The sequence below is a fragment of the Helicoverpa zea genome, chromosome 2 (assembly GCF_022581195.2).
Source record: "Helicoverpa zea isolate HzStark_Cry1AcR chromosome 2, ilHelZeax1.1, whole genome shotgun sequence".
Lineage (NCBI taxonomy): Eukaryota > Metazoa > Arthropoda > Insecta > Lepidoptera > Noctuidae > Helicoverpa > Helicoverpa zea.
The window spans coordinates 9,964,155-9,990,492 of record NC_061453.1 but is presented as its reverse complement, the minus strand read 5'-3'; the positions used below and the strand labels follow the sequence as shown (position 1 = coordinate 9,990,492).

Sequence of the window (26,338 nt, the reverse complement as noted above, 5' to 3'; positions counted from 1 at the left end):
TTGTAGGAAGTTCATTCATAACATGCACAAAAAACCCCAATGTGGTTTTATCATGAAATCGACATAAATGATTGAGTGGTTTGACACTTTTTCTGTAGGTACTCGCTTAAAATTAAAACAGGTACCACAGATTACTATCTAGTACTATTATATTTGTACTGTCATCTTTACATAACGTAGAATCCTTTTAGTGTTATTTTGCTGCAGTACTTACCTATCATTTCAGTGGATAGATTTATTCATCGGACTTTCCTAAGTGCTACCTACATACGCTCAACAAATAGCCATATATAGGTATGCAAAATATTTTTTATAGTTTTCCGACTACAGATATTTCTACCATCATCAACAGCTGATGCCGGATACCAAAAGTAGGTGTATCATACGGAAGCATTTTTCATTACTAGATCCTCTCATTCAATGTGAATGTGAGCGACACTAATGGCTTTTTGGCGTGATTTTAATTATTTTAGAGGCTGAAATCAGCCAAGTATAGCACGTTCAAGATTATATAATACGAGTGCATGTTAGCAACGAATATGTATCAAGTAACAGCCGTACTCAGAAGCGTGATGTTTCGGTAAATGCGCGATACAATTAACACTGTTTGCGTACAGATTTATAATTGAGCTAATTTAAGAACTCATATAATTTTGCAAGAGTTGAACTGGTGAAATCTTTAGGCAGCCGGCAGAAGAAAGAAATTGTTTTTTCACTCTGTAATTGGAAGGAAAAATAAAATAGGATATTACCTACTTAATTAAGGAAAATAATAAGCACTAAAGTGAAGTCTCGTCGTTTACCTTGTGTTGGAGGCTAATTAGGTACGGTAGGCTATGGTCTCCGGTCTCGAACGATAAGCTTCATATTGGCGGCGCGGCGTTATTGCATTTAAAAATATAAAAAGTATTCTTCTAGCTGTCCCAAATTAAAGAGTTATCGTCAGGATCACATTTCATCAATATTCTTCCTTAGTTTTAGAATAAAGATTTTTAGCTCATCGATGAGAATAGATAATGTTGATGATCTTGAAAATAAATAGCAAGCGAAAGCATTTAAACAGCCTCTATTAAGATATCAACCAAATCTATTATTGATAAATTGTAAATAGTTCCAGCCGTCCGCATTTCAGTAACAATGATTTCATTGTTTATATTTAAAAGTAATGGAATTAGAATTAGTTTCGTGTTGGATATCCGATCGCATTTCTCCAAACTGTTCTTGGTAAGACGGCATCGGGTGCAGTGTCGTTGCTTCGTAGAATAAAAAAATAAAAAAGTAGGGAGCGTGTAAATAAATACAAGGCGCGTGCTATTTGTGGCGCCGACGCGCGTGCGCGACGCAGAGCCCGACGGACGCCACAGACTCACTACACGCAGATGGGACATCACACAAACGTAGCGTTTGTTGCCCAATTAAAATTTATAAAATATATTAAAAATAGAATACCTAAATCTGGAGGAATTGTACCTGCTGATAAATAAAAAACTTTCTAAGTTAACAACTACGTCCTTTATTTCTATGAGGAGTTAACAAAGGACCTAAAATAAAGTTAATTGGTAGGTATATAATCTATAGGTACATATAATATAGGTATACGAGAGGAATTATCATGCTGTAACTATTCGCATTATACCTTCTGCTTAAAATTATTTAGTCTATGAAGACTTGTGGTGTTGTCCTTGTCATCGCCCTGCAGCTAAACGCCCAAAATGCATTCTGCCCAAAAGTAGAAAAACTAAAAACTGGAAAGTGTTATCTATTGAACTAGCAAATATGATTTCAGGAGGAATAAGAATCATGATGATTTGGTTAACTCCAGTAGTCAAAATTATTTCGGATACGTAGGTACCCATGCATTTCCGGTTTCAGGAAAACTCTATTTACATGGAGAGAGGAGACAACACTGCATAGCTAATAATTAGTGTCAGTGAATGACCAAGGAGGCCATGGGACGGGAACGGGAACCAGGAGGCGGGGAGAGCGGGCGCGGGCGCGGGCGAGTGGCGCGCCGCGCCGCAGTCCGCCACACGTCCCCCGGCCGGCTCGTCGTGTGCCGCCGCGCGCCCGCTCGACGCACGCGATCGTCGCCTTTGTTTATTGTTGGACGCGCGCTCGACAGCTGTTCCCAGTGCTGCCTCGCGACTTACCGCAGTGCTCTTCCTTCTAGTGATTTTGTTTTGTCTGTGCACTTGTAGTGGTGTGTCTGTGACCTGTGAGTGTAGATGGGGCTAACGGAGCGTCCCTAGAGTTGCCGGTGCGGTGCGTACCAACAGCTCTGCCTAGGTCGCAGGCTGTGAGCGGCTCGGTCATGGCGGCCACGGCCCGTCGCGAGATAGACACGGGCGAGGAGGACATAGCCGCCATCGCTAAACAAATTTCAGACCATGCCGAAGCGATATACCAGACTTGGAAAGCGCGTGGTCTCGCGCCCACTGAAATATTGTCGTGCAGGCCCACTCCTGGCCTCAAATTGGCAGAGAGCCTGAGGACTAAACCTAGGCCAGAACCTAAGCCAGAAATAAAACAGAGACCTGATATTAGACAGGTTCATCGCCCCGACGCGCCTAGGGAACAAAGACCAGACGTCAGAAGAGAACAGAGACCCGACACACGCCGTGAAAGTTTTGAGCCCGAAGGAGAGACCATGGAGGTTATGCTCCCTCCGGACTTGGTACCAGAGCGGAATGGCACAGCAGGCGCCGGCGCAGGCGCGAGGCGGGCTGACCCCGCTGCTATGCGGCTCGAGGTCGCCCGCGAGGAGGAGCGCCTGCTGCGGGCCCTGCGCACTGGTGGTGTTGTGGCCGAGCGCACTGCGGAGCGACCAGACGTGGTCCCTCCGCTGTCGCTGGTTGACTACGCAAAGAGTAGATACCAGGACAGGCTGGACACAGGTGCGAGGAAGCCGGCCGCCGGCGCTAGCGGCGAGCGCCGGGCGTCCCTGGGCTCGCATGTGACGGAGGCGCGCTCTAAGTTCGAGGCGCGAGCCCGGCGCGCCTCGAGCGCCGGCGCCGGGGAGCCCGCCTCCGCAGCGGGAGCGACGCCCGTGCGTCCCTTCCTCACGCGGGGTTCGGTAGCAGAACGAGTGCTTATGTTTGAACGATGCCCTAGTGAAGCTACCCTTGAACTAGCTAAACGGAAATCCCCAGCAGCCACCACCTGGCGAGGACCACACGATGTCATCAATAGAGCTCAGGTAAGTTCAAGTCTTTAAATTATTTGATTTAGATAGATTTTATTTATAACGCTTTTGAGACACTCAAAAGTATTGGAAAACATATTCAAACGTCGAGAGTCGAAAGAACAGCCAACCGAAAACTGAAACATGGGACACGAGCAAAGCAAACAGTAATTATTTGTGCACTACTTGAGGTTTGTTGTCGCTTCACGGACGCAGCGGACGCGGCACATGAGCGCGACGAGGTTAGCTACATACGTGCGCAGTTCAACCGGTAATATTTGTGCAGACAGATACCGCGATTATTTAATGATTCAAGTACACAGTGACATCAGCTGCTCTGTTCCATGAACACACTAACAACACAATGTACCAAGACTGTGTATTGTTAGGTGCAAACACTAACAACAAATATTTGAGTTGGTTTGTACAAAAACGTGTAGTTAAGTGTAAATGAGGTAGAATGTATTACGAGCCACTTCAATAGAACTAATGTTCGACTGCGACCGTAATGAGCATCAACAGAAGGTCACACGCAAATACCGCTCGTATCTGCCCACTTCTAATATTCGTCCTAAGTTTTATTTGTGCTGCTCAAACAATGGTTCCATATGAAAAGATTTTAGTCAATCGCATTGAGAAATTCAAAATAGTGGATTTGATCATTCAATATCATGCGTTGACTTCATTTTTCGATTGTTGTAAGATGCAATAAAGCAGACAGCGCTCTATCGATAGATTTAATGACAAATCCGAGGATTTTGTCGAACAGAATGAGTCCAATGAACCAGTCCAGTTCGATGTTATTCAATCATCGGGCACGGCGTGCGCTCTGATTTACTAGTTGTGCATTATGTTAGTGTGTACATTGTACGACTCGGTTCGTTGCATTTTTGTCAAATTGCCAATTTGTTCCTCGTTGAACTGGGCCCGCAACGCGACGCCGTATAACGCGATAGATAAGCTCAACATTTAGGACTATTGTCAAAATTAAACTCCACACTGTTCTATTTGAAGTTATCCTCTAAAAGGCATCATAACTATAACTTCTTGCATCCTGCACTTATGTCATGTCATCCAAGTAAAGATTGTCCGTGACATTTTTCAAGATGCAAATGATAGCTCTAGTTTAGTTAGGTCCATGTCTATGACATCTACAATCTACGATAGTCCAATTGTTTCGCATTAAAAAGTTTGAGATCTAATAACACTGATAATCAATAGAGAATATAGTAGATGATATGTACATGATATGTATAGAGAGTATAGTAGATTATATGATAATTTAGTAGAGCAACACGAACTTGTGAGATGACGGCAGATTGAAGAGTATGGAAGGAGAAAACATGCTGCGTCGACTCCAAATAAAATTGGGATAAAGGCAGGAGGATGATGATGATGAGTAGAGGTACACGAACTACACGAACTATCTGCAATTGATTAAAGAAAATATATTATGATTTAGAAGATTATACATATGTTCAAATAATGATCCACATCCCAATTTCATTTAGGGCTGACGCACTATTCTTCTTTTTCAATACAGTCCATAATACTCTATCCAGAACTCCAAATATACAGGTCAATAAAGAAATGCAGCAAATAGAACGCCGAAAGTTAACAATTCGTGAGGTGGCGGCTAAACATGCGTTCTGATACCTGACCGTTACATTTACGCACGTGGAATCATAAACAACGTCAAAGAGGATACGAATTCGAGGTATTCGTGTCACAGTGTAGGTGCCATTCATTTTAATATGTATGTACCTCCAGAAAAATTAGGACATCTTTCTCACCACGTATTCAGCAAAACTCCATAACATGTGTATTTCTAAATAGGAAGAGATTGTTCACCTCGTCAAACTACTATACTGCCACAGAAAAAAAATGTGTTCCAAATTTAAATCCGTTGAAACGGCGGGAATGGCTTGGCTTACGCCCAGCGGCGATTAGAGCCGACCGACATCCGAATGCATCCGAATGGCTGGGGCAGTAGGAATATAGATTCTTCAGTGAAGATCGCTACAACTACCTATAATAACGGATTCTTGGAAATAATGCTTTTCATGTAGTATGTAGGTTATGACAAACTGCGTGAATAAACTTACAGGAAACCAAAAATGCAGTATCACCCAAATATAATCGGTCGGAAGTGCCCGACAAATTGGGCGGAAGTGATTGTCCACAAGCAGTAGTTGCGTTTACGTATGACATAGGTGTCGTGCGAGACTACGTTCGTGCAATCGCCGGTAATTGGGACGTCGTGTTATGCAACATGTTGCGAGAATGAGAACAGTTCCAAATGTCATGAATCCAGAACAATTGCGTTTTATCTCGCACGTGTCGTGCCGCGCACGTCAATAAATTGCCTCTCACTGACGGTTTCTTTGAAGACTCGTCTGAAAACAGTAGTCGATAAACTAGAAGCGATTAATGAATTAAGTTTGTGATCTACATACAAAATTACAAGAAATACTCCAACAGCTGTATCAACTACACTGTCAGTGACGATACTATCTCCACTCATTACCATTCATGTAAATAACGACTTTAAAACTGAGCGTCTGCCAACGCCATAATCGCATCCATTTGGAGAAGTCAACGCCTCTTTTAAATGAAAGAGTTGGTCCTTCCGCATACATTCCATCTTTCCATCAGTTGGCAACTGTCTAGCGAAAGGGTTATAAATAAACGAGTAGGTAGGTTCAGTGGGTTGGGTTCGAAGCAGAAACTTGTCCGAAGCGATAGTGGAGTAGTAATAAAAGTTGATTTGAAGTAGTTAGGCCAGCCGGCGCAGGACTCAAGGCCGATGGCCGATGGGCCGCGGTCGCTTGCATGTTCTCACGCGATGCTGCGACCAGCGGAAACAGTAATAGTGCGATATGTTCGGACAACTCTAGTTAGTGTCGTTAGCTTTCTTTATTTATTGCTGTCTTGGACATGTGGAGTTACGTAGACGGTTGTAAGGCAAATTAGCATCATTGTTTTCTTGCTGCGTTTAATGCGGTAAGTAAAGCATTTCGCACACACATCTGACAAATGTTTTCGGAGAGATCGAGATTAAAAAAAAAGATTTCGATTTCATCCCCCTTGTTTTCCTCATTTTGCAACTTTTGCAATCACGTTTCAGATAGCTCCGGCTTCCGAAACATACATTAATTTAAATACTATTTCTAAACGTCCGTTAATAACTTTAGCAGATTTAATAGAAGGTGAAAGTGTTTTGTCTAGCGTCTATCTTATGTTGTGATAATATCATGGTAATGAGTGTTACGTATGCGTTACCGGCATTACCATAAGCATTTTAATTGCTATCTTGACCGGTAACGTCAATTTTAACGTTCTACTTTAGCTGGTGTTATAATGTTTTATGTATCATACTCTTGTGGGTTAACAAAAGTTTCTAGTAATTCTAAGGTGTAATTTGATTGAACTAGTTTGATTGTTTAAAAAATTTAGTTGTCTCCTTTACTTAGTTTTTGAAGACTTTAAATACTAAAATGGGTATTACAACCAGACTAACCTACATACGAGTCTCTAAAAACGTTTGCACAACTTAATGCTTGGATGACAGATAAGGTCTTAAAACTTCCTAGCTGTTTATCACTTGTGAAGTTCTCAGGGACCTTTGTCGTACCATGAAATCAAGCTAAACTATGTAAGTGCACAAGTTTCTCCGTTCAGGATTGTGAAGGTTTAAACTTGGCACGTAACGTTTTGTTAACTTTGTAACGTTGTCACTTGACACTCGTATGCAAATGAAAGTTGCTACTAGAATATTTTGTCCGAATCTTCGATAAGTTGCTACTTGTACTAAAAAAAGGGTGAAATAAAAAATTACTCGTCCTCATATCAGCCCAAAACTAGAAACTTGATGTGTCAGCTTATTGCCGTCCACTGCTGAACGTAGGTCTATTCCAAAGAGCGTCAACCATCCCAGTCTTGGGCAACCCGCATGCATCCGCTAACCGACATCTTCAAATCTTTGGTCAACTGCCATTCTGCTTTGTATAAATATGTGTGCATAAATATAAATATGTATCTCGCGCCAGGAAGATATAGAAGGCATTTGTCGCAAACCCTCATACCATGGATCACCTTTTCGATACTCCTATGCGCTTAAAACCTAACTTACTTACTATAGAAATAAAGTTAGAAGTATGACTTGGCACAAGTAATTTGTCGAAATACTCAATCACCATCTAATCGGCGAATCTAACGAAATTATAAAAGCTATACCTAACTTGTAATTTGGCAGGTAATTAGGCTGCAGACATCCGCTCAAGGTATTACGAAAATCGAGGTGAAAGGGTCAACGGGAAGGTTGAATGAAAGCATAAGATTTTTTTTCAATACATTCAAAAAAAAGTAAGAAATGTCTTCAACGGATTGATTAATTAGAAAGATCTAAAAGTTATTCCATTCGAAGTCCTAAAGAACAACAGGTATCAGAGTTAAATCAATTAACAGAAAGCCATAAGTAAATTAATTTAATGGTAAATTACGCGTCTTGTCATTTCAAAGAGCGAAATTGATTTGCGAAGGCTTTTGTGTGAAGCCGAGGTGAAACTAACGAACGTCAATCAAACAAAGCTTATTGATTTTATATTTAAATGTCATCAGCAACACAAGTCACAACTCAGGCATTTTTCCGCAATTTTCTTAAAAAAAAATACTGCCTTTATTCAGTTCACAAGGACAATTGTTTATGGTACATAAGTTCAACCAGTCATTGTAAGGAAAATAATATTTTTGTTTCAGCAGAAATAGAGTTGGGTCACGCAATATGGAGTTACTTATAATAAAATATTAATTTATAGGCCGTTACATGTTGGTAGGTGGAATAATCAAGGAAACAATTAATAATTTTACACTGAAATATCTTTGGCTGTATAGCAGTTCATCTTTTGTTTTGAACAAAGTTTCTACAGGTAATAAAACTACGCCGTTAAGACCTTCATGGTGAATGGTGGCAATACTTGTGCTAAATGCAATAAACCCATTGCCATCATGAGTTTTCTATGATAATAACGTCTATGAGAGATAAGATAGCGTTATCGCTAACCTATATTTCGATAGCGTGTATTACAAGATACATGTTTTACTAATATGCGTCAATGACCGATACAGGCCGACAACAATATAATTGACACTTGCCGGCTTCTCTTGATCTTCCCACTGAATACAGATGCATTAATAAGGCCAACGATTAAAGTTAACAATTGACAAGCAGCCAGCTACGATAGTGCATTTAGGAAAAATATAACTGGCCAAACGATTCGATTATCTCTGGTTGTAGGTACAAAGAATCTTCTAAGAACGAATGCTGTAATTGCGATCACAATGCAATTTTGAAGAATGCTTAAAACGAAACTACTTGGCGCAATAGCTCCATTGCATTGTGCAAAAGAAGGACAAAACTACAAAAACATTGAATGAATATATTATAGAGGTTTTGAAAACAAACTTTATGTAGGGTTTATCACCACGTTATAGTATTTGTTGTGTTATTTACATTTAAATATGACGTGTCGAAACTTATGTCATCAATGTTCGTGCTGAAGCATAATGGCGTCTGTATTTTGTTAGAATTTTTCCTTATAGGCACTTACCAAGCTAAGAGTTGTTTACTTAGGTAAAACTGAACAACAATGAGTGTTCATTACGGCTGAAAAGTTATTTAAATGTGTAAAAAATGTGTGTTGTTACATATTCATTGTGTAAGAGATAGCCAAGTGATAATATTATGTTGTTATTGTTTGTAAAACATTTTCCTGTCTCAATATAAAGAATGTTGTGTTGATGTAAGTAAGGAGACGTGAGCATTTTTTTTAAATAATAATCTGCGTTCGTAAGTACTGAGCTTGTTTTGAAAATCGAACAAAAATCGCACCATAAAGTTGCCAATGAAGTGCCATTGAGTCTATAGGTAAAGGTGTTAGAAGTGAAACCTCTTTGGATATAGTTCCTACGTAAAATTGCATAATTTTGCAACATTTATTCTACAGACTGTTTTTTCCCTAAGTAGTTATAACAAGGAGATATTCTTACAACAGGATTTTTAATATCAGATTACTTACTACCTACAGAAGTGAGATCCGCATCAATGTAAAAACTTTCTTCTTTAATCAATGTCTTACACAACTATAATCTAAAATCGAGTGTCCATCTTAATATGAGTGATTAGACACACAGTTTATGGGTTGTCAAAACGTATTGAGCGTTGAGTGATGGCTTTCACCGACATCCTTATTGGCTTACCGGTCTACAGCCAAATTACCCGATTGTTGATTACTACTGCGCGTAATTGCTTGAAATGAAACTAACGAACGATCTTTTATCTTCGATTATAACGAAGGGAAATTTAAAAAGTTACCAAAGGAAAAGTTTTAGCGTCAACATTGAAATTGTCGAAACTTTTTACAGAAGAGTTTAAGGATAAATCGAGTGTAAAAATCGACAGAGCAAGTCTAAACACGAAAAAATATTGGCGGAACTAATCTTGTTAGCAATTTTTATGAACTTTGTGAACTCATATTGGCTATACTGCTAGCCTTTATCAATATTTAAACCCTGTAAAATAGTTTTTAAAATCAAGTTTCTGCAGCACAGACACAATGGCCTTAAATTAGAGACGCATCGTTACTGGATTTCAATGTTTTCCCTCGCCTCTTCGACAAAGCCAGCCAACAGGATGAATAAAATCCTCCTTTTTCGGAACGCATTATGTCTGCCACGGCAATCAATCATGCACCACAGCGTGTCGCGATTGATTGATTGGCTGAACGAGAGCAACTACACCTACTGTTGTATAACAATAGTTGATAGCTTGCATTTGTTTTATTATGTGACGTGGGGTTTTCATTCATAAATGTGTATTAATAGGGACGAGATTTGAGCAGCATGTTAGTATGTGTAGTGGGTTATGATTAAGCCTCCTATGGTGTCAAGAATATTCGTAGTGCGATTTTTCCTATTTCTTGCCTAGCCATTATTGCATTTCTGGTGAATTATGTTGTTTTTTATGTGAAGCGAAGATCTCTGAAATGAATTTTAAAAATCTTTGATCTGGGTCATAACCAATTTCGCTGAATATTGTAAAGATTACCTTTGAAAGTTTCGAGTGAAACCGGGAGAGAAGTGTAAATTATGAAATAAACATTAAAAATCAAAATGTCACATTGATTTGGTACAGATGAGACTTTGAACTTTAAACTTCGTGCATATAAAATGGCTACATAAATCCGCCGCGAGCCTCCACGGAGATTAAACTTGTGACGGTTTTATCATGCTTTCACTTTCACACGTCTGTGCGCTCTTGCATAAGTTGCTATTACTTTATTAACATCTCTTCATGGATTATGGGATACTGGTACCTTTTAATTGTTGTTATTTCATGAAACATACTTATTTCTTTTTGTAAAATCAGCTTTTAAGATTAACCCATGTATGTCGGAGCGCAGACATACGCGAGACGCAATTGATTGTCTATTGTTTTATAATTAGCGACATACAAGAGGTTAATAATGAATGGAATGACTTCTTCAATGACACGTGGAAACGTTTCAATTTACCCAGTTCATCTTCTTGACAATGCCGCAGTTAGCCTGCACGCAGTAATTGTGCCCCAAGTCAGGGTTCCCCACTTCCTTGTGTCCACAAAAATATGGGTCCACTTTGTTTTAGACAAAGTCTAGTTTAATACCCATAACTTCTACTACTTCAGTATTATTTTATAAAAGTTGAAACTCGTCTCGTATTCATTTGTTTTAAAGCTATCAATGTATGTTGAGTACCTAGATTCTTAGTGTTCCTATGTTCCATTTTTCGTATGGCATCTCGCAGTTTAGCCTAGGAGACTGTTTACTGCTCAACCGGACAATTTTATGTTCCAAAATAAAATTACTTCCTACCTTTTTATATTGGCCATAGCAAGCACAAACATTTTATTGGTCCTTAAAATTCCTGCCATTTCTGAAGATTTCCCTCCTTTATTTGTAAAGGCACGCAAGCGAATGGCTCCGTCAATCTCAATAGCTCAATATTTTATAAGTACTTACTTATATTTTCTGCCATCTTTGTAAGCACTTGCAGTATCGTTTATGTGTGTTAAGTACGACTACATATAAATATTCATAGCAGAGAACGATGCAGTGTAAAAACTTGTAGATGCTGTATGATGCTTAGATAACCGCTCTAACGATGATATGATGTTTAAATTACATACACATGACTACATATATGCATATAACTTTTTGTTGTACCATAAACATTTTATGATCATAGTAACTGCGCGCAATCCGAAATCCAAAATGGATCCAGCAATCCGAAAACTTTTAATGCCTTTAATCATTTGGAAATCAAATTACCACCTCTTAAGAGGAGATCCGAGAATTACCACTATCTTCATTTCAATTAGCCATTCTTTTAATTAATAGCTGAATCATTAATTACCATCGCCTTCATGCCAATTTTAAATAGTCACATCCAAAACAACACACCTAAAATAGCGTATGATTATGTTAATTATTGTCTAGCGTCCAAAATAATTGTATTATCATTTCCGCAATTAAACCACTTATTAGAAGATCCGTTGATTTACCTACGGATTACAGAATCAATGAAAAAGTATTGTGTTGACTTTACGTAAGATATTGTTCTGTCATTTTGTTTTTAGAGTACGGCCAGTACTCTCTTCATGGCCATAACAGAAGATGGAATCAGGAATACTCCTGATAATGAGTTTGTGAAAAATAAAACCTATATCTAATAAAGAAGCTCAAAATGTAGCAAAAGTATAGCCTGTCTCATTAGCACCGGCCGAAATAAGCAATTACGGTGGTGTTACATAAAATAGTAATTAACAATTTTCGCCTTCGATTTCTACGAGTAACTAAACAAGAAATCGCAAATCATCATTTCCAGACAGAAATCTAACCGGATCATTACCGACAAATTAAATCTATGGCGGATTTCAATAACTTGTCTGTGGTTTAGCTTTAACGGATCGAATTTTGACATTAGCTCAATATAAATTATGCCTAATTTCAATCTCCAATCTCAAAACGATGGACAGATATGTTATCGAAATCCTCGGAAGCCGCAATGAACAAGTAAAAACACGTCAAACCAACGTCAAACATAGTTTTTATCTTACTGTAGGAGCCTCTTTATTTGCACAACTGATTTGATGTCATTAGGCTGTGTTAATTGCGAATCGAAACGCCAGAATCGTGTCGTGGCGGTCTTTTTCGCGTCTTCAACTCAAGGTTACTAAATAAAATCAACTAGGAATGTGTTCATAACAAAAATATCGAATAAATTAACACTTATTGTGAGTTGTGTCACTCAAATGTCAGTTGCTTAGTGAAAAATGTCAGTATGAATGGAGACGTCGGAAAAAACTAATGCGAGAAACGTTTTGTGAAAAATAAAATGCGGGATCGAATCGTTTGAGACTGAAATATTTTATGTAATTAAATTATCTAAATAAATAAAACAGCTATTATATCTGATTATGTTACAATAGAATGTCCCAAATTGACATGAATGAATAGAAGAAAAACATGACCTAAAGAGACGAAAACTGCTCGTTACTTTAACAGAACTACATTAACATTAATTAAGTCCGTAACAAATCAGTAAATGTAAATTCGTAGCTAAAGCCTCAATGCAATCAAATAAGTGCACCGTTCAATTACCGACATTGCCATAACTCATAAAACATATTCAGCTCAGAGTAATATTAAACTTGCAACACTGGCCGCTTGCCGCCATACATCGGGAACTAATATCCATAAACATGGAGTTAACACACGCCTATAATTTCCGCCGGGGACCCTAAACCCTTTCTAATTCGCTTTCTATAGCTCAATCATTTAGAATTATACAATTTTATTAGTAAATAATATTATGTTCTACGGCAATTTACGGGTACAGTTCCGATGTCATTTTGTCTAAGTCCAAAGTTCTACATAATATATTATGATGTGGATTGAGTTGGATGCTTTCCATCCTGTTTATTTGCAATTAAATTCAAACCTTTTCGATTGATTCGAACAATTAGACTTGAAAATGAGCTAACATTATTATAATCTGTGTTGTTTTTGGTTCTAGAAAGGCTGTTGAGGGTCAGATTTTTGTATTTGTCATGATGTACTTGATTTTATTTTTGACCGTTGTGTCTTTTATACTCCGCATTATAGTTCGGCCATTCAGAGAATGCGTTCCTGACACGTCGCGATTGAACTGACGACGTAATAACATTCATTGATTATTGATATAATAATGTTGTTTTAATGCTCCTCAATTGTTAAAACGGTAAACAACCAGCAAAAATATTTTTATCGTAACTGCAACGCCATTGCAAAGTTACGTCGTCAGTTCAATCGCGACGTGTCAGGAACGCATTCTCTGAATGGCCGAACTATAGTGGGAACAGTGGGAAGGAGTTGCCTGTCTGTGGCTAACCGCAAAATGTGCTTTATAGCTACTGGCTTATTTTCAGTAACGAACAACCTCATTATACACCCGCTGCTGTAGAAATACTAGGAAAGTAATTGGTAACGTGCTATTATATGGAAAACACCTTATTATTTACTGCTAATTACGTTATTATAATTACTGCTTAATCAGAAACCCCGCAGTGGCTGTTAAATGTCGAGGGTTCATTAGCATTTTAGTTTTGTTGTCATAAATGTCACTGGAAACTCACAACTGAACTTTTCTTTTACAAAAATATATATATAATCTTTTATAAAAATGCATAGATGCTTCAATATCTGTTAGGACTACTAGAGCGCATTTGTTCTATAATGGATGCTGTGAATGTCATTTGACCAGCCACTTATCATGAACGACCCACAAACTTTATTAAAAAAGTAAGCAAAGCCGAGATAACCCAAAGAGGATCACAATACATGCCATTAACAATAGTAGAGATGAACGATAATACTTGTATTTATGACAGTTTCGCTTTTAGTCTATGGTCTGCGGCGAAATTTGAAATCTATTTTGGTAAGGACTACGCATAATGATTGTTAGAAAATATTGTAACATATGTAAACGATTAATAGTTTAATAATGAAAAGAAAGGCATGATTTAATTTAACATTAATTAAGTGTCTGTTTACCTGTTTACTAGAAACGATTTCGAGAATGTATTTAAAATGCTAATTAACGAGCGATCAGTTTTGAAGCGCGTCTGTGAAAATTCTCGTTTTAATAACTTGTTTGCTCAATATTTGTAAACTTGATGGTAATTTGAAATGAAATACAGAACAGTTTTAAAACCTTGTTGATGTTTATTAATATGTTTAGATTTGCAAACTTATAATGTCAATTTGATAGATGCATTTGTCAATAAAAAAATAATATATTTTTATACTTATTCATTTTTTTTAACAGGCAACATTGATATCTTCGGCAACTTGTAGTAAATGTTAGTGTGATAAATGAACACAGTTGTCTAAACAATGGATCGGATGAAGGTCCCTCGAACAATCGCTCTGGGCTTCTTTATAAGCAAAAAGTGTCGCAAGCGGTTAAATTGCTTTTTTAATGAACGATATTGAAAATGGTTCAGCGATTTGACTTCACAAATTGGTTTCAACCATTCAATAGGGATATCGAACTAAATCTGCAATTCTGATCTTTAACTGTGGATTACAATAATTAAACTATCCTTGTTTTGCGATTGGAGATTGAATATTGACATTAGCGTATAAATTGTGTATTTTAATCTGACCGGTTACTGTGATCCGCAGTAAATCAATCTTTTGATTATGCTATAAGGACCTCTAAGTAATAATCTTTAAAACACATTTTTACCTATGGTTATTTTAATACGATACATGTATTATACATAAGTAGGCACCTACAATAAAAATAAACATGTACCGATACCCAATATTATAACTGTGAGCTAACACTACTTAATATAACTTTCGAAGTTGGCGTCCACAAACGATATTTTTATACATACTTGCTTTATTAATAAGTAACTTTCTCGTCTAGTCTACCACCATATTCTTAATCCCATGAAAAATTGCTCTGTTTTGAAGAAAAATATACCATAAAATAATTCTTTGTAATATCGTAAGTTATAGACCATTTCATTTTCTTATCTATTAAGCAAAGTCTTATGTTATTTAATACTTTATTTGTGGCAATAAATTCAAAGCTCGGGAGCACATTTCATTTTTGAAGATAGTCAAGTTATTCTCGTTGGTAAGGTCATGCATGAGGTTATCTGTTCAATGTTATAACAAATTCAGAAATATTTCGTCGTCAATCTTTGTTTTGTCTCTTTTATTATGTGTTTTGCATAATTAGGGAATCCCGCTTAGCTAAATACTATATAATATCCAAATTAAATTGGCATAAGGGCAGCAGAAGGTTGGTGGTTACATAAATACAATTAGAAACTAGATATAAAAAAAATCAAGTCGATACGTATGTTTACCACGATTTCATTGGCAATAATTATGAATTGTAAAGTCTGATTGAGCTAAAAACATGACGCGTGACGACAATAGACATTCTTCAATGCTGCGTCCATTCATGCAACTAAATTATGAATACTCGTGTTTAAAGGCGAACTAGTTGGTATGTTATAGTGCATTATACTACGCTTTCCATGTAAGTAGATATGTGGAGCGTGTGAAACTGTGTCGCCTCAGAACAATGCAGGACAACGGGAAATGCCCCGTGCGCGAACGCACAACAAAACTATGTTTATAAGTGAGAGTTCACAGTTCAATTTTGGTTTTCGAACTAGAATTAAAACTTTCGTTAAAAATTGCTAGTTAAGGGCATTTTGATTGCAATATTCTAAAGCATTATCACTGCTCATCACAATAATTTTATTCTGCTGCATCCGAGTGAATGCCTGGACTATGCTAGGACGCATAAAGCCCTACTTTGTTCAATGAGTGTAAGCCGCAGACTCAAATACATTGTACCACAGATTACTATAATAGTTACTTGATTGTACTTCTTTCCAATATCTGCGTTATTCAGGTTAACGGATGACTGACCTCTGCGTCTTTAGAACACCGTCCTTCTAGTGTAAGTTATGATTACTTATGATATAGACACACATATTGATTTGGAATGACCTAAGTTATAATCCTACGTTGTATATGTATACTATTGAGGGGTTGGTAATCCGTCTGCGTGAAATTAGAGAGGTATTAAAAGCCCAGCCTCAAAGTCTGAGCCCAGTCTCTACCCAAGCGTAATAACCCATAGAGTTTCTTCTCTCAGGAATGCTACTGATTCTACGGGTTGTTTACGATCTTATCCGCTCTGCTCTACTTTAGTTGAATTTGTCCATACGCTCACGCTCAGCAATTAACAAAAAACTCCACACTTACCAATTACAAGCTCTCACAATTTTCCGCTCCATTGCACCTAAACGCAGGTGCATAGCAATTAATAGATATTTGCTATCAATACGTAATTACGGAGTCGGATGCTTTCGCGTTGCGTCTAGACTTTCCTTTCGTGTTTGTTCAGATCATGGAGTGGAGACAAAATTACTAGTGGAGGTCCCATAACAGAAAATGTCCGTAGAGAGTAGCGAGCCAAAATGCGGATATGGAAATATTGAGGAACGTTACTGTCTTCGAAGAACCGATAACCGTTGGGGTAAACGAGTTCTAGAGTGGAGACCACGCCTCGGCAAACGTAGTGTAGGACGTCCTCAGGCACGGTGGAGTGATGACTTGCGCAAGACGGCTGGCAGGAGCTGGATGCGAGAAGCCGAAAATCGATCTCAGTGGCGTGCACTTGAAGAGGCCTATGTCCAGCAGTGGACTGCGATAGGCTGATGATGACTGTCTTCGCCCTTAGACCTTTGAAGCGAATTTTTTTTTTGTAATGGGTACCAAAAATCGTTGCAAGATGTCCCAAAGAACATCTCGTCAGTTCACTCGTAACTGATCGTTTCGGTCATGCCCACGGCCCACCGTATTTATTTGACTTAGAAGAAGATCTCCCTGCATTATGGCATCTGCGCTCATATTCCTTACTCCATGGTTCAGATGCAATGCCAGGTGTAACAAGACGTGCATTGTATGTTCAACATGTGTGTCAAAGTCAGTATGTTAAGTGTAGACAATTGTTTTCATGAAGGTTAGGCTGTATTTGTCTATCCGGATATGAGGCTAGACGGTCCGGGTAGTTTGTTTAAGCTGTGGTAAACGGTTTGTGGACTTGGGATCACTAGGTCTTACTTATTCTCAGTTTAGTGATATTTAGTAGGTATTTCTTGAAGTAGGTACATAGAAAGCATTTTGTACCAGCACTCATCATCGCTTTTTACGGAAGTACTTACACCGTAATTTTGATTGCGCTGTTCCAGGAGAAAGTACTTACTTATTTGCCAATTTTGTTAATTTATTATTTAACAGTATGGTAAATATTCTCAGAAGTTCGTGCAGAAAGGTTATCAGATAAAGCTGATCCCATTTAATATTTCTGCTGTTTTAATAAAATTGCCGTTTTTATCTTAATACGCATGAAGTGGCTTATGCACTTCGTAAAAACGAAATGACCATTTAAAGGACATTACGCCCTTTTATTTTGAAAGAAAAAGTAAGTAACATGTTTTAAGAACAATAAACCTCATTTAGTAAACGTTAATTTATTTATTTGGTTTGTAATAATAATAAAAAGTGTTGCAACATTTGCAGCAGTATCAGTTGGTCATGAACCCACGCACCGCGAATGCTCTAACCACGCAATACCGCAGTCAAGGTGGCCGAAATATAAAAAAGAAAACGTCTCAACATTGCGAAACTCCGGGATTTAATATCGGAGATCTTGTAAGCTTTTTGCTACCTCTAGTTCAGATTGATTTGGTGGCGAAAGCTCCGTGATCCGAACTTATTACTTAGGAAATATATCGGCAATTCAGAGGCGAACGACTTTGAAATTTTGCCTTTTGAAAGTGAAAGCGATGTTTCTCCTTATTTATTGAGATGAAAATGGAAATGAAATATTGATACAGAGCATACGCGATTGATACACTTCTAGAAACCTACTTATTCCGATGATTTCTTGTCCTGTTTCTTGATTCACGCCTCTTTACTTTGATTGCATTCAGGTATCACTTCACAGGTGATCTATGGCAGAGTTTTCACAGACACAAAAATATATGCACCTGTAATTAACTATATAATACCATAAACCTCGCTCTTTTAAATGAAATTCAAAATTCAGTTAGGAACATTATACGCATTGCGAAATCTGTACTTGGGTATCTGGTGAAGTGAAGAGGAACTCTTAGATAATAATCTCAATTATCAGTTTCCTGCAACAGAACGATGAGTTTAACGATAAAATTAGCAATTACTCACAACAGAAACTTTGCTATGCTTAGCAACCGATAGAATATCCAACTTTACTCAATTTCCTACGTAAGAGTATTGTAACATGACTAAATATGGTCGTTCCTAGGCACGGGTATTACCATAGCGAATATTAAAGCGGTGAGAGTGGGCTGCGTGGATCGGAACGTCAATTGACCGTGACGAACGCGACGGGGACGATACGACACCATGGCGCGCTCAACCATGCGTGGTTTAACTTGACGCCACTTTTGATGCTAGATTTCGTGTAGATAATACTTACTTACCTATTTTAGAGTAGATATGGTCAAGAGAATCGTTTCGCAAAATTATATCGCAGTCATAATATAAATGTCAGCCAATTACGGTCATCAGGTTTCGGAAAAGTGAGTAATCTTCCAATTCCAGAATATTCATCACAAAGAAATTGATTAGTTCAGAAAAGCCTCAAAAAATTCTTCTCAACTCTGTTTTTTTGGTTAGCAACAATACCAAGCAGATGTAACAGAGCCATTGTCCGACCCGACGTAATATAATCAAATGTTACTCAGACCGTGAGCCCACGCTGACAGAGGACATAAGCGTTCATTCATGCGATCTACATTATTTTCCTCTTACCTATTGCACGTACACGTACAACCGTCCTTATACGGAGTTTAGACTACGCCGCCATTTGTTTTTCTACGAAATCTATGACGTTCCAAATTTGAATCAATGAAATAAAAACGAAATGTTGAATTCTTTTTTTGTTTTTAATTCAAAATTCGAATAGTTTTATTATCGTTTCATTTTTAGTTTCATCTATAGAAATACGTAACTAAACTTCGGCCGTTCAGAGAATGCGTTCCTGACACCTATCAGTTAGTCACGACTATAGTTCGGCCATTCAGAGAATGCGTTCCTGACACGTCGCGATTGAACTGACGACGTAACTTTGCAATGGCGTTGCAGTTACGATAAAAATATTTTTGCTGGTTGTTTACCGTTTTAACAATTGAGGAGCATTAAAACAACATTATTATATCAATAATCAATGAATGTTATTACGTCGTCAGTTCAATCGCGACGTGTCAGGAACGCATTCTCTGAATGGCCGAACTATAGTGATGGGCACAACATAACACTGAGTTCGTTACCGTTCCTTCAAAATGAACCGCCGCATTATTTTAAGATTATTTTCGTTTTAAATTGGCGGAATCATTTGTTTTATATTTTAGTTATTTAAGTGGAAACCAAAAAAAGGTAATATTCATATAATAAAATTGTTTTATTTATTCTTTGTTACAAGTACATTGAATTGAATGTGCGAACAGAATATTAATCAGACTCCGATTTGCTTGAGGAGGTGGTGTCTTCATCATCATCTTCGCCTACATGTATAATTATATTATTATCAATAACAGAATCAATCCTGATACCTCGGTCTAACAAAAGCCGGGTAATCAAATAAAAACAGATCGAAAACACTTGAAAAACGTGGTCTATGCGCACGAAACGACAACGGACGACTGTTTTAGCGTCACAAAATGGCGGCCCATAACGCCATTTGGGGTTACCATTTTTAATCTAAGTATAAAAATGCGGTTTGGTCATAGTTTTATTTTTATTTTTCATAAAAGTTATAATTAAGTCTTATAGTCCATTATTTTCCAATTCTTAAAAAGAAAATCAAAACGTATTATTTTATATTATAACTGTATAAGAACAGATTACGATACTTGCCTGTTATTTTTAGCACAGCACTACAAAATATAAACCGCTGACATAACCTTGTAATAGCGCAGTATAGATTTAGAAAAATATTGTTTACCAAGTTATTTGACACTCAGTTTGGCACAAAATTATAACATTCATTGATTATTGATATAATAATGTTGTTTTAATGCTCCTCAATTGTTAAAACGGTAAACAACCAGCAAAAATATTTTTATCGTAACTGCAACGCCATTGCAAAGTTACGTCGTCAGTTCAATCGCGACGTGTCAGGAACGCATTCTCTGAATGGCCGAACTATAATGCTTGAGATTGAGACTCAATGTAATCTTTTGAACGTTAAGGCGTGTCCAATATTATACTCATTGTGTTCAAGAACCATGAAACAACGTTTTATTACAAACAATTGTAGAATTAAAACCTATTTAAAAATACGTTTTTACGTTGAAAAGCCGCAAAATAAGATCGGACGGCAGTTCGTATTTAGTGGCCTGATTCCAATGATGCGTCAGGAACAAAAATACAAATACACGTCATGCGATGCGTTATAATTAATAGAAGCATCGTGTTACGTAAAATGTAAACATTTTCTATACATAATCTATGTAAAGTAGACGTGTGTGCCTGAATATTAGTCTAAGGCCGACCTTCCTTTGTTTACCTAGGCTCAAAATTAATGACGTAACGTAACTCAAGTTATTGTTTCTAAAAGGTAAAAGTTAGGGCAATCTTGATGTATACGAGAGGTAATGTGTGGGTACGAAATCAATCAAGTATTATTTAGTATAATAAGCTGTGTTATTTTAGGAAAACCTTGTAGGTTGGTTATTATAATAATAGCATTACCTATGTACCATTCTATAATAATAGGTACCCCGTACTATTGTTAATCTTTACCGCCCACATTATGTACAACAGAAATTTTCTAACGTATTCAGGACTATGTTTCTGTCAATAGGCATTTCCCGAATAATAGTCTTACCTTTTGAAGAACATAAAAAAGCAGTAAAATTAAATCTATTCAATTCTTAGTTACCGATAAGCTCAAATATTGAAATGGGCTATCTACGTATTCTTAGTGCCATTGAGTTAAGTTTATATTATATACTAACCAGTTTCTTAATTAACAATATATATGCTAATCTTTGGGCTATATATTTATGGGCCAATGAAGTCTAAAAATAAAGGAATATTTTTTTTATATAGGTGTCCCGACATTATATTATTATTTTTTTATATTTTGATTAATAATTTCTTTCACCACTTTAAATCCAGCAATTTGTCCGCAAGTAAACACAGACTAGATATAAAATAGAAGGCGCAAATCTTCGAAGGTCAAGTAGACGAGGAAGACTAAGTACTTAACGAGGGTGACAGATTCGTTCGGAAATTATTCAAAGGACTCGAGACTTGTTTGAGCACAGCTGTTAACTGTTACTGAACTGTCAGTGCGTCAAAGTGCTTTGCTTAACTTTTCAAGATGATAATATCTGTAGCTAGGTAGGGATGGCTTGTTATTGTGGGGGAAATAATTTTGCGAAGTGGCGAAATAGATTTGGTATGTAATACAATGTAAGTGCAATTAGCATATTTTTCGTCGAAATACATCAATTAATGATTTTAAAAGAAATATTTTTCTTCAAATGAATCTAAGCTTGTTTATTTTGACCTTCAAAATGAGCTCATAGAAGTATGATGGTTGATATACTCATACATTGTCGCCTGATGAAGAACACTATAAAATTTTAGGCCTGGTAAGGGAAAACTTCGGGGAATGACCGATTCAGTGTAGTATGGTCTTCTTAGTACTGTGATGTTAAACCTCATTAGTGTAACCTACGGAATTTATCATACACCATAGTCTTGTACAGACGCCAGCACGCAGGCTTCTCCAATCTGTACAATTCCCAATCAACATTCGACCTTATATTTTTTATATAAAGCTGAAATCTATTTGACAGATAATATCTGATGTGCTGGCATACTTTTTATTAAGGTACTAAGCCCTTGCTGACGTTAATGACTTAATAATGCCGCTTTATTTAAAAATAAACGGAATAAATATTTCCATAGCCATATTACATACTTGAGAATGCTGTAATGCGATGTTAATTACTTTGTTCTTATGGTTCAGGCACAAATACCTGCTTATATGGTTAAAATAAACCACTCGCCTTGAGAAAACATGTACAAACATAAACAATAATATTTATAGTGCCTTTTTTAAACATCGTCAGTATAAAAGTTTTATTTCGTAAACTGGAGTTACTTAGAGTTTCTTTAAATATTTTTGTCTATGCTGATAATGTTGATTTTATTCTTGATCGTATTGAACGTGAAATCCTGATTAGTCCTTTCACATCCATATCTAACCTTCATTGTCCTCGATATAACTTACGATTCTAAACAAATAGATTCTACGCAAAGCTATCTAGGAAGGCGACTAACAGCGGCAGTGATCGATGTTTTCAAAAGAATACCTGTCAGCCCACACGCCTCCTACGTCATCTACGTCGCATATCCTCATATGGGACAAAGGAACTGCATCTAACAGAAACCAGTTAGACCAACAATGTCCACCTGTTCTGACCTACACCGTTGCGAAATGAGTCGCAGGGCCAGTCAGGTTGGCTGTTGGCTGAGTAGAATGCAGTACTCGTGCCTTTCCGTATGAAATGTAAAGCAGAAGTTTAGATTCGATTTTCGAAATGTATGTTTGAAAAGAGAACGTGCTTGGTTCTGGATATGGAGTGAATGGAATACTGAAGTGAATGAAATTGGGATTCATTGGATTTAAAAAATGGACGATAAGTGAGGCATTTCGAAAACTTCGAAACGAAAAGATTTTCCATTTAAGAGTTTAAATAACAAAAGATGACTTATAGATCTCAGACAAAGCAAAAAACTCCCAAAAATAAATACTTTTCAAAAATTGTACTCAATTACTCGATCCGCGGAATTTGCCATTTCTAGAAAACCAAAGGCCATATTTAACTACCGCTTCTTCGTTTCTTATTCTGTTAATTCTCAGTAGCTACGAAAATAAAAGTAAAAGTTGTTAGTCAATGGCTGCTATGATATCACCCACGGCTTTCATAATGAACGGCGTCATGGATTCAATATTTTTAGAGACGGTTTTCTGTCATATATTCACTTTTAACGAGTACTCAAGATAGACCCTCTGAAGCTCGTGCTTCTGCTTTATGACACCTCGATTATTGTCAGGTTCCTATAATATAAATGGTTCATTATTTCAGCCATAGACTGTCCTCTGCTGGCCATAGGCCTGGCCCGTAGATTTTCTTAAGGACCATGTGTCCAAGTGTCTACCAGCGACCTTTTTTCAAGTAGTGTCACCGTCTCGTAAATAGTTCCTTTAAGTTTAAATTCATGTTATATGAGTAGGTATATGGCAAAATGACTGGAAGCAAAGTTACATAATGTCCCATGTGCTATTTTGGTGTTTTTTTCCACTTCTGTCTCCAAACCCTTCTACATCGAAAGTAGGCCTTCTCAACCTAATAGAACGTTTAGCGACATTCCACTGGCCTGAACTAAGTACGGAGCAGTGCGTTTGGTAGTGCAGTTGTGCAAGCGACCTCGCACCCACGCCGCCCCCTCTCGCTTGCATCATGGTACCTGCAGCCAGTCGCTTGGAGCAAAGGTCAGCTATACCACCAATTGGGGATAGGAATGAGGAAGTTGTGGGATAAGGAATCAGCGTAAAGGATGATCTAGTGCTTGAGCTAATCGCGGCTGTGATTCAAATTCAGATCAATTTTTGTATTTTTTTTTGTGATCTGCCTATGGCAAAAAGTAGTATCTATGTACTCAGACTAGTAGGTATTTACATACGAGAGGTGCATTGAATTTGATCCTGTTTTGCGATCCTGTCATTATATTTGACGAGGAAAGGTTTCTAAAAAATAACAATTAAATCCTAAAGGAAAAGTTTGGAGAGAATTTTATTTTTAGCTTTTAGGAGTAATTCCATAGACTTGTACAAAACTAACAAAATAACTAGTACTAATTTAATTAGCGAATCGTAACAAACAAAATCGCTGTCTAGACAATCAATATTAACTTATCAGTGAGAGAGAAAGCCTACCAATGCGGATTATTTGTTGCTCATTAGTCAACTCAGTCTGGCCCTTTCAGTGAGTCAACTGTTACGGTTTCAGAACTGTTTCGCACAAATTAAACGCCTTTATCATCAAATTATTCCTTCTTTTTTTTTTTTTTTTTTTTATCGTTTATTTGCTTGAATAAGGTACATAAAAGGTCTTTACAGTAACAATACAATCTCTTATTCTGCCGCTTATTGCGGCGTGCAAATTTTCTTAAAACTATTTAATTTACTATATTTACACAAGAAATGAATTATTTTTCACATAGACAATACTTTATACTTATTTCAATCACAGACCTTTATATCTTACAACTTATAATCTAGGAATTCATGAACACTATAAAAACATCGGTCTGTCAATTGTTTTACTAAGGCACGCTTAAATTTAGGAAACGGCAGGGTTTTGATAGAATTGGGGATCTTATTAAACAATTTGATGCACATAATATAACAGTTATTAGATGTACATGTTAGGTTCGTTCTGGGTCTATACAACTTGTTAGCATTAACAGACCTAGGAGTGTAGTAGCTAGCTGTCGGTTGAAAAAGTTCCTTATGTTTAAAAACAAAAATACAAGACTCCAGCACGTACAGGCAAGGCAAGGTTAATATTTTATATTTCTTAAAGAATGGACGGCAAGAGTCCGTTTGTTTAAGACCAAATATGGCCCTTAAGCATTTTTTTTGCATCACAAATGTCTGGTCAATATCTACACTACGGCCCCACATAATGACACCATATCGAAGTATCGACGATATATAACCGTGGTACGCTGTAATTGCTGCGCTCCTAGACACTTCACAGCTTATTCGCCTGAGAGGGTACAAAAAACTATTCATTTTGCCACAGATATTTTCAATATGATCTTTCCAAGAACAAAACTTGTCTAAGGTTATTCCGAGAAATTTGATGGAATCCGTTTTTGATAATGTTATTCCTTTACATGATATGTTTAAATTCATTGGTTTTGTTCTATATGTATGAAATTGCATTAATCTTGTTTTACTGATGTTAACTTTTAAATTATTTAATTCTAACCATTGTACTGAGTTATTAAGTGCGGTGTTTATTTCATTTTCATATGATTGCCTGTTTTTGCCCTCAATAATAATCGTGATATCATCTGCGAAAAGAACGGATTTGTGACTAATAACGCTAGGGAAGTCGTTTATATAAAGAAGAAACAGTAGCGGGCCTAAAATACTGCCTTGAGGCACGCCATACTTATTCAACATGAGTGAAGATTGATATGTGTCAACAGTTTTAGTTTTCTCATTGTATCCGTTTATTTCTACTGACTGTTTTCTATTTGATAAGTATGAATCTAACCAATTGTATGCTGTTCCTCTAATACCGTATCGGTAAACCTTCTCCAATAAACGTTTATGGCAAACATGGTCAAACGCTTTGCTCATATCCATAAAAAGGACAGAGACAGGGATCTTACTATCTATATTTTCTGTAATAGATTTAATGAGTTGAAAAGCTGCTAATGATGTACTTTTATTTTTGCGAAAACCATTTTGTTCTTCTTTTATAATTTTATGTTTTTCTAGGAACTCTGCTAATTTGATATAAAATACTTTTTCAAAAATTTTAGAAAATATAGGAATAAGGGTTACAGGCCTATAATTATCCATATGAGTTTTTTCTCCTTTCTTTTTATATAAAGGTTTCACTATTGATCTTTTCAAGATAGTTGGAAATAATCCTTCTTCTAAAGACAGGTTAATGATATGTAGAAGGGGTTCCAGGATGATATTGATAGACAGTTTTAAGATATCAGTGCGAATTCCGTCATAACCACTTGCTTTGGAATTGTTTAAAGACATAATAATATATTTAAGGTCACGTTGCTGTATTGGATAAAGAAATATCGATTTTTCATTAGATTCTATATTTTTAATGCTACTAAGTCTTAATTGTCCACTGCCGTTATCAAAATTATTGTTGGTAGCTGTATT

General features: G+C 37.0%; 1 protein-coding gene across 1 annotated transcript in view; it reads left to right on the top strand.

The window, feature by feature from the left end:
- Positions 1-2,033: 2,033 nt before the first annotated feature.
- The window catches only part of LOC124643486, a 151,290-nt gene continuing 126,985 nt past the window's right edge, over positions 2,034-26,338 (top strand). Inside the window, exon 1 of the mRNA XM_047182484.1 lies at positions 2,034-3,196. Within this exon, the coding sequence (XP_047038440.1) occupies positions 2,312-3,196 (885 nt within the window). The 5' untranslated portion in view covers positions 2,034-2,311. The remainder of the gene's footprint in view (positions 3,197-26,338) is intronic.